At 56.3% G+C, this 13,855-nt stretch overlaps 1 protein-coding gene across 1 annotated transcript; it reads right to left on the reverse strand.

Moving 5' to 3' along the window:
- Positions 1–353: 353 nt before the first annotated feature.
- Positions 354–6,051, reverse strand: IRX2 (iroquois homeobox 2). The gene is made up of 5 exons (XM_069492612.1): positions 5,539–6,051; positions 3,799–4,204; positions 2,788–3,501; positions 1,958–2,031; positions 354–1,281 (listed from the first exon to the last, which is right to left on the reverse strand). Exons 1-4 carry the CDS (start codon positions 5,785–5,787, stop codon positions 1,979–1,981), a joined length of 1,422 nt encoding a protein of 473 aa, XP_069348713.1. The 5' UTR covers positions 5,788–6,051; the 3' UTR covers positions 354–1,281; positions 1,958–1,978.
- Positions 6,052–13,855: the final 7,804 nt, after the last annotated feature.

Below are 13,855 nucleotides of genomic sequence, written 5' to 3' on the forward strand. Positions count from 1 at the left end.
GTGTCCTGTAATTAGAAAGTGAGTTACACAATAAAGAGGCCATAGTCTCAGGTTGTTTAAACCTTTCTTTTCCCCCAGGGTAAGGGTAACAGCCTCTGAAAGGAAACTAAATCCCTCCCCCCAGACTTCACCTTGCGTTTAATGTGAGTTATATGAAAAGGAGAGTTAAGAAATCATTCAATAAATCTGAATAATGCCCACCAATTTGGATAATTCAGCTTTAAAAAAACAATTATTTCCATCAGTACTTTATTGTGGGGGATGTAACTCTCCATTATCCATATTATACTCTCCAGTTCAGCTTATTGAGGAGGTTCAATAAACCAGCATCAGAAATAAATATAAAATGCATAAGGGTGTCAGATCATTTTATTATATTTTGCTTAGTTTTAAAAATTTACACTAACAAGTAATTTGCATATTCAGAGCACAAAAAAATCTTAATTTTCTTGCAATACATTTGTATATAAATAATCTAGAACCACATGTATCTCCCTACTGCACATTTCTCTTTCGGCTGCCTTTCTTTTTAATAAGCATAAGAAAGGAGAGTTTATTTCACACAGCTTTTCACTGAGAAGGGGAGGCCAGATCACCTGGAGGTCATCATCCCCTGGGGCTCCAAACCCAACTCTCTCTTCTAGGAAAAATCAGCCCCAAACACCATATTATTGTAGACTAGTCTGTTTTTATTTACAATTTAAGATATAAATTAGTAAAGAATCCATGTTAAACAACCAACAAAGATTGTATAACCAGCAATGTTCAAATAAAAACCAGGCAGAATTTATTTACAAAAAGTTTAGATTCCATTGCAATACAACTTGCATAAATTACTAGAAGCTTTATATCATTATAAAAATAAATATCAAATTTGTTTCCACTTCTGAAGTACTCAAGTTCTTCAATCACGTTTTATTTCTACTGTGTACATCTTTTACAAATAAACTTTACAGTAAATCCTATCACACCTATAGAATATATACCGTGGCAATGAAGTGATCAATTCATATCCTGAGAAAAACAGATTGTTTCCAAGAGTCACAAATACATTGGGGAAGCTATACTATGCCGACAAATTCACGTATGTCCAACAATAGTCTGTTCCAATCGCTAGAGTCTGTGGGTGGACAGTGCTGGGTGGATCCTTCTCGTTTACAGTGGCACAAGATGTGGTCCCGATTTAGACATCTGGTGTTTGTATCTATGTGTTTATAAGCTTGGGAAGGGAGAATGGCCTGCTGACTTTTTTTTTTTTTCCAAAGCAATTGTGACACCTACCTGTGGACCAAGGAAAAAACCAAATCATCCCAAATCCTTCAGTTCCACACTGACACCATCACATTAGGAAATGAGTTGATCAGAAATGGTTCCACCTCTCCCATCTTCAAGATCTGTGATTAGTAATTTTGTCTAGTTGTAAAGTAACATATTTTTTGAGAAACTGCTGTAAGCCAGGAGAACTTCAGAGTCCTGTCTGGTCCATGTGGACATGCGGGCGGGCAGGGCTGATAAAAGACTAGCACTCCTGGTGTCTCTTCAGTCTTAGCCTGTAAACATCATCTAGGAAGGTTTTGAGACTTCAAGTTTCAGTGGTGCTAGCCCACCAAAAGCGGGTGTCTAGTATGTGTCTAGCATAGTAAAACTGGCTCCAAATTGCATTCAAATGCCCAGATTTTAATAATCTATTTTTTCAAAGAGAAAAGAACAGCAGTGTTGCAATATATATTGCAGTTTAAGGAATGACTCTTCAAAACAGAACTTGAGCCAGAAATAGGGAATCTACAAAACAGAACAGGCAGTCTCCCCCTTTAAGAGGAAAAAGGCCAAAGGAGATTGAAATGCTCTATCTTCCAACCTCATGACAAGAAGCAAGAAAAACACATTAAGCAAGTGTACAGTGCAGTAGGTGCTGGGAGGCTCCCCAGGGTGTGGGAAGCACAGGGTGCCCACTTACTTGCACGCCGCGCTGGCCCTTCTATAGGTAGGGCTGGACGCCCCCGCCAACCACGGTGCAGCCCTCACTGGCATCTGTCAGGGGAGGGGCAGTTAGTGAGAACCCGACCCCACAGCCCACCGGCTCGCAGAGCAGACATGCACCCACCATCCCAGGCACCCAAGCAAACAGCAGATGGTTCCAGAACCGACCGTCTCCAGCACCACTATGTGAGAGGCTTTTTGGTTGTGTTCCCTAATTCTCACTGCCTTCCCCCCTTGAACTCCTCTAGCAGGTAGCCTGAACTGCCAGCAGCAGAGGCAACACAGAAACGCAGGGAGAAAGGGAACGGCTCTTATTTCCTGTTTTGAAGACATAATGCCTCCGAGACTAACTGGGAACGTTTTGCTTCCTTCCAGCTAAAGGCAGAGAGGAGGCTCCAGCTGAGACTCTGCTTAACCAACACAAGGCACCGAAGCAGACCAACGCTCGCTCGCACTCCCCAGCAGGGACAGGGGCCGTCACCTGCATTTTGTGGCCATTTGTGTCTGCTAGAACTGTTTTAAAAGCCATGACGATAACAGCAGTAAAACTAACAGTAAGTGAATAAAAAGTAAATAAGACCGGGGTGAGCTTGAGAAGAGGCCCCCGCCCCCTTGGCCTTATTCTCAAGCCCCTCCGCCCCTGGGTCCCTGTCCCTAACTGTGGCTCACAGGAGAGCGGCTGGCCTTTCCCTCACTCCTCTAAACGGCTGGGGTTTCCGGCCCTTCCCGGTGTCCCAGGGGCTCTACCCGACCAGGCCGGCGGCCGGCCCTCCCTCCCCGGGGACCCCGCGGCCACGGGCAGCCTACCTTTCTTGGGCTCGTAGCCGCCGCCCGGGGGCCGGTAGTGGGGCTCGAGCGGGTGCGCGCCCGCCTTGCCCGCGTCGCTGGCCGCCTTGGGCGCCGCGTGCAGCCCCTCGCCGGGAGCCGCGGCGGCTGAGTTGTACCGTAGGAGCCCCTGGCCCTGCAGCGCCGCGTTCAAGTTCCCGTAGTTTGTGTAGTTGCCATAGAAGGGCGACGTGTAGTAGAGGTGGCGGCCGAGCAGCGGCGAGGCGGGGTAGGGCGAGCCGCCGGGCGGGGCCCCGGATGAGGCGGGCGCGGCGGCCGCAGGCAGCCCCGGGGGCGCGCAGCCCGGGCCCAAGCTTGGCTGCTTCAGGTCCGACGTGGCTATCTCGGCCAGCGACCACAGCTTGGGCTTGCAGGCGGGCGGCGGCGCTCCTGGCGACGTCCGGCTGCTCAGGGGCGTCTTGCCGCCGCCGCCCCCGCGGGGTGCGGGCTCCGGCGGGGGGCTCAGCAGCGGCGCCTCCACACCGGTAAGCGGCGACGAGGTCACGGGCTTGGGCGGCGCCAGGCCCCGCTCGCCCTCCTCCTCGTCGTCCTCGTCGTCCTCCAGGTCGTCGTACTTGTCCTTGCACTCCGAGCCCGATTCGCACAGGGGATCCCCGGTGCGGCACGGTAGCTTCTCCCCGTCCGACTCGGCCGAGCACGAGTGATCCGTGAGCGAGTCGACGTGCAGGCTGATCCCTGAGGAGGCGCGGGCATGGTCGGTGGCACTCGGGGAGCAGTGAGGGCACTACCCCCCCCATGCAATCCCTCACCTCACCCCAACCCCTGCCATGTCCGGGAGAGCCCGACCTCCCCGGGAAGCGCCCGAGGAATCACTCGGCCAAATCCCGAGGACCAGAGCGACAGCGGGCGGGCGGCTGGGGCCCGAGCCCGGACCTGGGGTGTCTCGGGGCAGTGTCCCCGACCCCGTCTCTGCACCCCGTCTACGAGGGCAGCTCCCCGAGACCGTGCGCCGGCCGCGCGCGGCCCGCTCACCTTCGTCCTCCGCCGAGGTCTCATTGCCCTCCTGCACCTTGTCGGGGCTCTCGTCCTTGCTCCTCGCTGCGTCGCCCTCGTCCTCGTCCTCATCCTCGCTTTTGTTCCTCGGGGCCCAAGTCATCTTGTTCTCCTTCTTGAGGCGCCGGCGGGCGTTGGCAAACCAGGTGGACACCTGAGTGAGGGTCATCTTGGTGATGATGGCCAGCATGATCTTCTCGCCCTTGGTAGGGTAGGGGTTCTTGCGGTGCTCGTTGAGCCAGGCCTTGAGCGTGGCCGTGGCGTCCCGCGTGGCGTTCTTACGGTACGCGGGGTCGTTAAGCTGGTATGGGTAGGCCGCGCTGCCGTAGGGGTGGTAGCTGATGGCGCCCGTCATCCCGGTCGTGTGAGCGTCGTAGGGTGCACCCTGGAACCAACAAGAGCCTGTGAGTGGGGTGCGAGGGGACCCCTCCGCCCGCCCATCGCTGCCTTTCCCACTGAGAGTCTCCCGCTCTCAGCCGCCCTTCCCGCAGCAAAAGAGAAGGAAAAAAGCAGTGTGATTTAGGGCCAGCTATGGATCACAAAAAGGACTGCAGTTTTATTCTCGATTTTTTGAACTATTTTACCTTCCTAAAATGACCTATCTTCCCCTAAATGTTCCAGAGCGGTGCGCACAGATGTACACACACTTACACGTGTGCGCACACAGGCCTACAGGTAGTTTCTTGATATCTAAATTTCTCTGGATGCTTCAAGTGCCACTGCCTCCCCCAACTCCCTTGTCCCCGCCCTTATATGGTTAAAAAAACACCCCAAAGCCCCACTCCGCTATTCACTGCTCTAAAGCTCTGCAAATCCAATTTGCAACTCAGAAGCCAGTCACCGTTTCGAATTCTTCAAATACGCGGTAATTAGCATTTTAATTCACCCTTTAACGTTTAAATTCGAGACATTTGCAGCCCTCGCTTAGGCCGCTGCTACTCTGTCGCTGCCCTGGAATTCCACCGAGGGCCGGCAGTGGCCACAATCCCCGTAATGGCCTCAATCGCCCATAACGTGATTCGCCAAGGCCCGGGCCGGGCCCAGCTGCGCACTGCAGGCGCGAGAGCCGGCCGCGGGTTGCGGGAGCAGGAGCTGCTCTCTATGCGCTGAGGACTCGGGCACTTAGCAAGTTACACGCCTGCCCGTACGTTTTTCGAAAGCAAGGTCTGCGGGGCAGATTAAGGCCCGAGACCAGGGCGCCTCGGGCCAGGATCGGGAGCCGCAGCCGGATGCTCCGTTCCCTCCTCTAACTCGGTGGCCCCGCTGCCCCAATTCCCCGAAAGTGAATGCGAACTACCCAGCGGCCGCCCCAGAGGCCCCAGTGGCGCCGTGCCTCCCACCCTACGCCAAGGCGGGCGAGTCTTCGGCCGGATCCGGACCCCTCATCAGGATGCGATGCCCGAACCAGGGACAACCCACGACAGACGCCAGTCCCGGCGGAGTCTCGCTTTCCAGGCTCTTGGAGAAAATCATCCGGCGAGCCAATGGGGAGCGCCACGGGGCGCTGGGCCCGGCGGGGCTCAGGGACTTCCCCTGCTGAACACGCTGCCTGCCACCCTGGCCCCTTGTTCCGCCTGCGGCGCGGCAGACAGAGCTGGCTACTCTGGAGCCGCCGCCCGCGCCACATTCCCCGCTCACCGATCCCCACCCCACGCGGCCCGGGCTCCAACCAGGGTCCCCACGCCCCGGTGTCCCGCGTCCCGACCAGCGCACGGTTACCATGTAGGACGGGAAGCCGGCCGCGGCGGCGGCAGCGTCGGCCGAGTACTGCAGCGGGCTGCCAAAGCCGGTGGCCGCCTGTGCCGTGAAGGCCGCCGAGCCCGGGTACGGGCTGAACGCGGAGCCCGACGCTGAGCGCGCCAGCTCCTCGCTGCGCGGCGCCGCCAGCGCCGACGCGCCGTACGCCGGGCACGAGTAGAGCGCCAGCGAGCCGGGCGCTTGGTACAGGTAGCCCTGCGGGTAGGACATGGTGGGCGCGGGGCGCGGGGCCCGCGTCACGCCGAGCAGCGGGCTGGGCGCGCGGCGCCCCCCATCCACGCCGGGCCGGGGCGCGGCGCGGCGGCGGGCACCCGGGCCGAGGGCCGAGGCAGGCGGGCCGCGGCACTAGCCCGGGCGGCCCGCGAGCCGGGGAAACGGCGGGGCGGCGGTGGCGGCGGCGGCAGCGCGGAGCCAGTGGGCGCAGCCGCGCGCCAGGCCGGCGGTCGGGGTTTGGGGGAGTCTGGAGTCGGGAGTGAGGAGTTGAGGAAGGAGCGCTCGAGTTTCCGAGGGACATTGGAACGCGGAGCTGTCCGTCACGCGCTCATCTGCATATTCGGGTGCCCGCCCCTCCCCTGCTCCGCCCGCTCCAGCGGCCCGGCGGCGGCCGGGGGAGGAGCAGGGAGCGGCGAGGGGAGGGGAGGGGAGGGCGGAGGAGAGGGAGGCGGGCGCGAGGGAGGGACGCGAAGGCTTTTGTGGCGCAGCCGCCTCTCTCGCAGCTCCGGCCCCAGCCCGCGGCCCTGCAGCCTAGCCAGGCCGAGCTGCGTGTCCCGGCGCGCACCCCTCCCACTCACGCTTACTCCGGCCACGTCCCCCTACCCCGCTCCAGCCAGCTCCCCCACCTCGTCCCTGCCACCTTCGTTCCTCCTCCCTTTCACCCTCTCCCACTGCCCCGCCCCCCAGCTCCGCTCGCGCGGACTAGCAGAGGCCGCCTGCAGTCGGGCCAGGCCGGGTCCACTTGGGGGACGCACAGCCCGTGTCCCTTCTCCACCCCAAGGAGGCAGGCCGGCCTAGATGACTGAGCGCTGGGCTCCAGTGTCCAGTCCCGAGTCGCAGGGAAACAGGGAGGAGGCAGGATGGTGGCACCCAGGGCCTGGGTCCTCCTTGGGGTGGTGTGCGGGACTCCCACTCCCATCTTCTTCGATCTGCTCTGCCTCACGGCTGGAGGCTCCCAGCGCCCTCGCATCTGGTCGCCTGCCCCTCGCACCCCACTCCACCGAGCACGGACCCGATCGGGGCGCCTTGGTTGCGAACTGCCAGGAGGGCCCTGAGGTGAGCAACGGAGACCCCGGATCCCTTAATGACAGGACTTTTCTCGTTGGAAACGTCGTGGCACACACTGCAAAGCTTCACTGCTTCACTTGTTAGATGCCACCCCCCCCCAAGAGTTTTTTAATTTGTTTTAGTAAGTTGACTCCTCTTTCGGATTGTGTTGCCAGGACACTCCGGGAGATGACTGTCATCGGAGAAACCGCCTCTGGCAGGATGTGAAGCCTCTCCGCCACCTCCGGAAGAGAGAGGAGAGGGCAGCCGGCTGGTGGCACTGGCACAGTGGGCATCACAGGTAGCTCAGGTAACGTGCGGCTCAGGAGGTGCCTCACAGGGCTCAGAGGCGGGGTGGTTAGCTAGGGTCCCCGAGACTCCAGCCCTGCATGCTCCTCCAACCCTTCTCCACGCGGCCGGCCGGGGAACAGCGGAAGAGAAGAGGATGTCTGGCTACTCAGCCTGAAGGTTCACCTATGGGGGGCGCTCAGGGGACTCAGAAGGCCTCAGGGTGTGTACGGGCCCTAGTGGGGGCATCCACCCAACAGGTGCCTCTTCCTCGAAGCTGTCTCGAGTGGGTGCAGTGGAGGTGGGAGGGCGCCGGGGCTGGGAGCTGGGCCGCAGCTCAGGCCTGAAGCTCCCACCTCCACCCCGGTGCAGTGCGCGCTGCAGTCCGCCGGCGGCCTGTGCGTTCAGGATCTGTGCACCGTGCGGCCTCTCGGCGGGACGGGAAGAGGGGGCTAGACCGCCAGCCTGGTCCGGGCAGCAGGAGACACTCGCAGACCGGTCAGGCTGCGTTTGTCTTTTTCCAGGTGAGAGGGAACCAGTTGCAAAGTGCAGTGTTGTGCTTGACAACTCCTTGGTCCCAGGCTTATCGCTCCGGGTAAGTGCTCCCAGGCCCAGTGCCCCTCTCCCTCCCAGATCGCTCGCAAACCACACCCCTGCCCTCAACACTGTACCCTACACTCCCTGTCATCTCAGCACACACCCCCCACCCATGACCACCAGGCCCTTGCACACATACATGCCACTTCCACACACTTAGGGTCACTTGTAGGAGCAAGCAGGGGTGTTTTAGGTGTGACCCCGCCTGGGACATCCTAATGCAGTTCAGGGCAGATATTTTAAATCAAGAATTATAGAGTTGAAAGCAAGAGAAGTGGAGAGAGAAAGAGAAATGAGATACTTCGGTAACCTGGTGGGGCGAGCCACTGTCAATGTATGTAACGTTTTTGGTTTTCCTGGGAGGAATTCCTCCAGAAAGATGCATAAAGGAGATGCCCACACATTGGGTAACAAACACAAACAATGACAGATCAGATTGCAGCCCTTTAGGGTTCACTTCCAATCAGATCAGTTTAAGTGAAAAAAATCGGGTCTAATTTTTCTCACCAGAGAATACGAGCCCTGAGTATTTCCATTTCTAAAGACCTTCCTGCTGTGGGGTCATTAGCATTTGGGGCTTTTCTTTCCCCCTCACCCTCCTCCCGCTTGACCTCTGGCAGGGGCAGAAGAGAAAACACCGAGTTATTACAAAAACGTCCCCAGTTCAGAGCAGAACCGTATGCTCTAGATACAGTCGATTTTGACACCAATTAAATGTATAAACAGACAATTGCACTTCGAGGCTGTCCCTTGTCCAGGGTGCATTTCCAGGATGGCCTGTCCTTCCCGTCTCCTGAGCCCAGCACCGGGAGTTTGAAGACAGCCTCTTCCCTTCCTGTGTGTACCTTCCTCCCAGCAATTATACTCCTCCACTGAAATCTAAATTTTCCATACTGCTGCTGCCTGGTGCTAATAAAAACCGTCTACCTTGCACTATTACACAGTCGAGTCGCACTACATGCCGTTTTTATTGGTAGTGACTGTAGCAAATTAAAATGCCTACACAGAGACATTAAAACTTGTGCTTTTCATTGTTATTAGAATATATAAACTTGGCTTTGCTGTAAAGCTCCCTGACTTTTAAAAATCACTTTTCCTTTTCTTAGGTTAAAGTTGACTTGGTCTTCTTAAAAGAACATCAGGAAATACACCTGGCAAGTATGAAAGCTTGGCGTGGTGTTCCTTGGGAGGCTGCCTGCAGGGTGGCCCTGGGTGAGCTGGGATCGGACTGGGGTCCCTGGATGGAGCGGGTGGTAGCATCTGGGGCCCCACGGCCGCCCCCTGGAGAGCAGGGCCCTGGCTGTTTTGCTCAAGGGCGAGAAGGGTGCTCAGGCACGTAGAGTTGCCTGGCTGTGGTTGGGCACTTTGCTGGTGCTGCTTTTCGGTTGTCATCTGAGCAGGGATGACAACACAGGCAAGCGGGGAGTACCAGGAGCTGCTGTGAAAGCGCAGCCACTTGGTGCCATTGCCCAGGCAATGTGTGGCTTCAGGCTCATGGTGGATCCTCCTGGCCTTGCCGAGGGGTGTGTGTGTGAGAGAGAGAGAGGGAGAGAGAGAGAGCGAGAGCAAGATAGAGAGAGAGAGTGTTAACGCTGCCGTATTTTTGTTTCCTGTGCTTACAGTGGGCTAAGCATTTAGAACCAGTCGGTGTGGACACGCACCTCTCAGAGAACCGGATTCTCTGGCGAAGCCAAGTGCAGAGAAGGGCCAGACACGCAGGGTTGGGTTCAAGGGTGTTCCCAGGAGCTTGGCCGGCTGGGTAGGCCTAGCACTGGCCAGACCTGGTCGTGTGCTGGGGGGTCTCAGGTCCGTGCAGCGGAAGGAGGCAGCGGGCAGAGCCGTGCGCGCAGGCGGCGAGGGGGCGCTGTGGGCCAGCCTGCGGCCTTGGTCCCCAATGTGGTGGCCCAGGCTCTGCCCCCGCGCCAGGGACTGACTGCGGGTGCTCCCGCGCCTGGCATCACTGCCTCTTCTCACGTTGTTTTAATTCAGGGAAGAAGGAAAATGGTGCGAGGGCATTTCAATAAAACCGATGCAGCTCCTGATCATTTCTCATTCTGTTCATTTCTCTGGCCTCTGGTGGACTTTGTTAGAGTTTGGTGGAAGGATAGCCCCAATTTGGGGGTGTGTGATTTTTTTTTCCAGGAATTAAGATTAAATATACACATTTTACATGGGTTAGCTTTGGCGAAGTAACATTGTAAATGTAAATAGTGTCCATGTGTCAAATCATAGTCCTTTTGTATCCACAACCAAGACGTCTCCTTGTGCCAGCGCTCCCCAGGGGTTTGCGGAGGGACGGACAGCGGGAGTAAGGTGGGAGAAAGGTGAGAAGCCCGGCTGTGCAATTTTCTTCTTTTCTTTTCTTTTTTTGAAAAGAAATACATCTTTATACACTGTACAAAATTTAAATCAAAATGAAAGGTAAATCTCTTTGAAACTTCGTTTACAGCTCTCAGTAGTCTGTGAGTGCGTTTTGATGGATTTCAGATGCAACGGTATTTCTAGGTTCTCAAACTGGCATCTGATGCTGAAACGTTTCCCTGGATAACGCATACTGAGGAGACTCCGAGGGAGACGGAGGGGTCCGGAGCTCCTGTCCTGGGACAGGTGGGGTTTTCAAATGGGCCGTGAGGCCTGGCAGCCCTGGGCAGCGCCAGCGCTGGGCCACACTGCGGGGGACTCGAGGCCTGGCCACTGGAGGCTGGAGGGTCACCCTTGGGGGTGCTCCTGGCACCTGGATCCGCCTCCCCAGCTCGCTCTTTCTTTTTCTTTGTTTTGGTATTCTAGGGAGAGCGTGTAACCAGCTCTTCCTCACTCAACTGTCCTGTTTTTAGCTCAAGATTACTGCCGGGTGTCGTCACTGCTAACTTGTCCCTCCCCTAGTGGCAGCAAAATTCGCCATCCTCTGACAGATGCCCCGCCTCCGACGAGCTTCCTGAAGTTTCTCTCTGGCGCAGGGTCCGGAAAACCCTAATTTCTCCATTTCTCAGCAGCTCGCTGCCTCCGTCTGGGTTCTTCTTCCCCCTTTCCCTGCCCTCCCACGTCTTTTGCCCGGGGCTCCTTTCCCCCTCTGCGCCACCCCACCCCCACTCGTCCAGGGACAGGCGCCAGCTCAGCCCCAGCCTAGGGTCCCCCGGCTGTGCTGGGCAGCTCCCGGGCTGGGTCGCTGGGGTTGGTGGGTCCTGCCTGCGGCCCCCCAGTCCCTCCCTGGCCGCGGCTCCGCCAGGAAGGAGAGCAGGGGAAGCCCAGGAATGTGGGGAGAGGAAGGGAAGGGGACGGTCCTTGGGAATGGACGGGCCTCCGTGCCTTTAAGGGCTCGGAGTCAAAGGAGACTGCTTCTGGATTAGCGACCTGACCACCTTAGTTCTTCACCAGGCACAGTTTGGAGAGGAAGTGCTTGAGTCCGCCAGCCTGTCACCTTCGCACATGCACACAACCCCGCACAGAGACACGCGTGCACACGCGCTCCCCGGACAGCGGGGCGTCTCAGAAGCTGTTCTAGGCAAGTGGAGTTGCCAGGTTTTCGTTTTGGTTTGTTTTTTAAAGTGCTTCTGCAAGCTAGTCTTTGAAAGAACTTGGCTCCCCTCCCCCGTCCCTCCTGCGGCAGCTCGCTGCTTTGCATTCCTCCTTTTAAACGCCAGAGCGCACCTCAGCGCTGGCGGTGCGTGCGGCCCTGGGTGCGCCCAGGAGGCTGCGGCGACCAAAGGGGTCAACTCCAGCCTGGCCTGAGCAGGTAGGACTCCTTCCTCGCCTGCTAAAAGACACTGCAGGAGCAGAAAGAGTTCCTCCAGTCTTTCTACAATTACTTTCTTCAAACAAGCGAGGCCCTAAAGAGTGTTGGTCTAGACCATGTTTAATATCTTTTTGCCAAGTCTGTATCTGTTCTTGTACCCCGACATATCTCAACCTGGCCACTGGCTTGGGGACATGTGGTCACCCACACACTAACCTCCCCTCCCCAAGCTCCCTCCGAATATTGCACACCTGGGGTTGTATAGGCAGGGGTAGTAGAGGTTTTTGGTTTGTTTTCTTTTAAAACATACCAGAAAATGAAGAAAGAAAAAAAAAATGGATAAATTTGATTGCGTTGAATGTAGACACTTTTGTCAGACATGACAAACCGCCCACACCAGCGGGGGTGGGGATACTTGCCGTGTGGGTAGATAGAGGACTGCGATGCGGAGCCCCCTCCCGGAGGATTCTGTGCCTGGGTGAAGACAGGGCGCCCTGTGCTCAAATGGGCAGGCAATGCACAGACCCTGCACACAGAGGACACAGAAGCGCTCCCAGCTTCTCTAGTGACGGGGAGCCTAGAGCAGATGAGGTGCCCTTGGAACCCACTGGGTGGCCCCAAAAAAGGCCTGGGGTATGCACACAGGGGAACTCTCCCGAACTGTCCCTCACCACTGTGCCAGTTTAAACTGCTATGAGGAGATTTGGGAGACATTTGGCAACATCTGAAGGAGCAGGAGGTGCAGGCTGCCTGTCACCCGGCACGCAAGCAGGCAGTCCTCCACGTATTGTTCCTGAGTGCAAGACTGGACACCTCCAGGCCGGGATAAAGAACTAGTAGCATATTTCATAGAGCAGAATGTTCCCCAGGGGTCAGAGTGAATGAAGTCATTCTTGTATCAGCGTTAGTAAAAGTGTAAAATGGGGGGGGGGGTGCAGAAAGAATATGCTGATGGTGGAATGTAAAAAAAACAGCAATATTTTGTGTTGTTTCAGGCATGGGGGCTGCCACAAGGACATGGGGACAAAAGCTTCCACTCCATTTCAGGTCTGAATATCTTGGGTGGTGGTTAGATTTATTAGTAATATCTTATTTCTGAAAAACGTATCTGAATTAAATGTAGCAAAATGTCAACAATTACTAGCTTGGAATGATGGTTACAGGGGATTCTAATGGTCTGCACTTTTCCACTGTGTGAAATACTGTGTGGTTTGACAATTAAACTGAGAAGTAAGTGCCAACCTTTAAGAAAAAGCATCAAGAACCCCAAAATATAATGTGCTAATTTGGGGCTATTTATTACAAAAGTAGCTTTCTTACAAAATTTTCTCATGAAATTTTTATTTTTATTCTTAATCTCTCTTTTCCTGTCTCTGTTCCCCCACCCTTAAAAAAAAAAAAAAAAAAGATGTCTTGGATGTGCAGTTTAACCTCTACGTGGATTGCGTCTTTGTGCCTCCTAAGCATGGTGGGGACAGGTGTTGTCCTGGCAGGTGCTGCTGCAGCCCGGGCCTCCCATCCTCTGCCTCCCCATGCCCAGGGCCAGCTCTCCTTTGAGCTGTGCTGAGCAGTGCTCACTGGGCTTGGGGGGTCTCTGGAGGCACAGGATAGGGCTGGGTGTGTGCACTCAGCTGCCTGCTGGTCACCCAGTGCCTCCGTGGGGGGCAGCACACTTGCACGGGCTGTTCCACCTCACGCCTACACCAGTGAGAACATAAACAGCAGAGAGAGGGACTGCAGGAAGACAGAGAGATGGAGAAGGGCCAGGGAAGAGCAGAGTGCAGCCTGGACAAGAAAGGAGGGGAGAGGAGAGGTGGGGGAAGCAGGGGGCAAGCCCTGAGGAGGCAGGGGGAGGTAGTTGGGGGGACAAGGAGGGGGAGGCCTTCCTTGCTCAGTGGGATTCCAGGCTCCTGGCAGGCCCTTGCCCCTTCCTCAACTCCTCTCACTCCCAGAGTAGAACTCAGGGCCTTTCTGGCCCTTAAGCTCCTTCCAGAAACATCCAGGTCTGCACTGTTCTCTTCACTGCCGTCCGAGGGATGCATGTCTTCGCAAATACAAGTCTGCATAAAGCCCTTGCAGTGGGAGAGGCCTTAGGGCCTGGCTTGGTCAGTGGTTATAATGGTCTCCATCATTTATTCTATCCTCAACCTGTTCGAACCAGGCAGGGTGGAGGGGCTATTTCCTGGGAACCAACACATTTCCAAAGGCTCCCCTTCGCTAAGGTGGCCCGAAGCCTCCAGAGCTGCCCCAGCTGCACCCTGCAGCTTGCCAGGCTCTCTGCTCCCGGCATCTTGACCACTCCCCTTCCCATGCAGCCGGACCCCCTCCCAGTCAGGGCCTCTGCAGGTTGCTTCCTCCTATAAGGTCCTCACTTCTCCCCTGGGAGGCCAGCAAAGGCCC

The sequence above is a fragment of the Eulemur rufifrons genome, chromosome 17 (genome assembly GCF_041146395.1).
Source record: "Eulemur rufifrons isolate Redbay chromosome 17, OSU_ERuf_1, whole genome shotgun sequence".
NCBI lineage: Eukaryota > Metazoa > Chordata > Mammalia > Primates > Lemuridae > Eulemur > Eulemur rufifrons.

Bases quoted from the DNA above. Each gene is read 5' to 3' on its own strand.
- IRX2 (XM_069492612.1), bottom strand. From the start codon at position 5,787: ATGTCCTACCCGCAGGGCTACCTGTACCAAGCGCCCGGCTCGCTGGCG. The intron at 4,205-5,538 runs GTAACCGTGCGC...TGTTGGTTCCAG, and splicing joins CCGGCTTCCCGTCCTACATG to GGTGCACCCTACGACGCTCA. The intron at 3,502-3,798 runs GTGAGCGGGCCG...GCGCCTCCTCAG, and splicing joins GACCTCGGCGGAGGACGAAG to GGATCAGCCTGCACGTCGAC.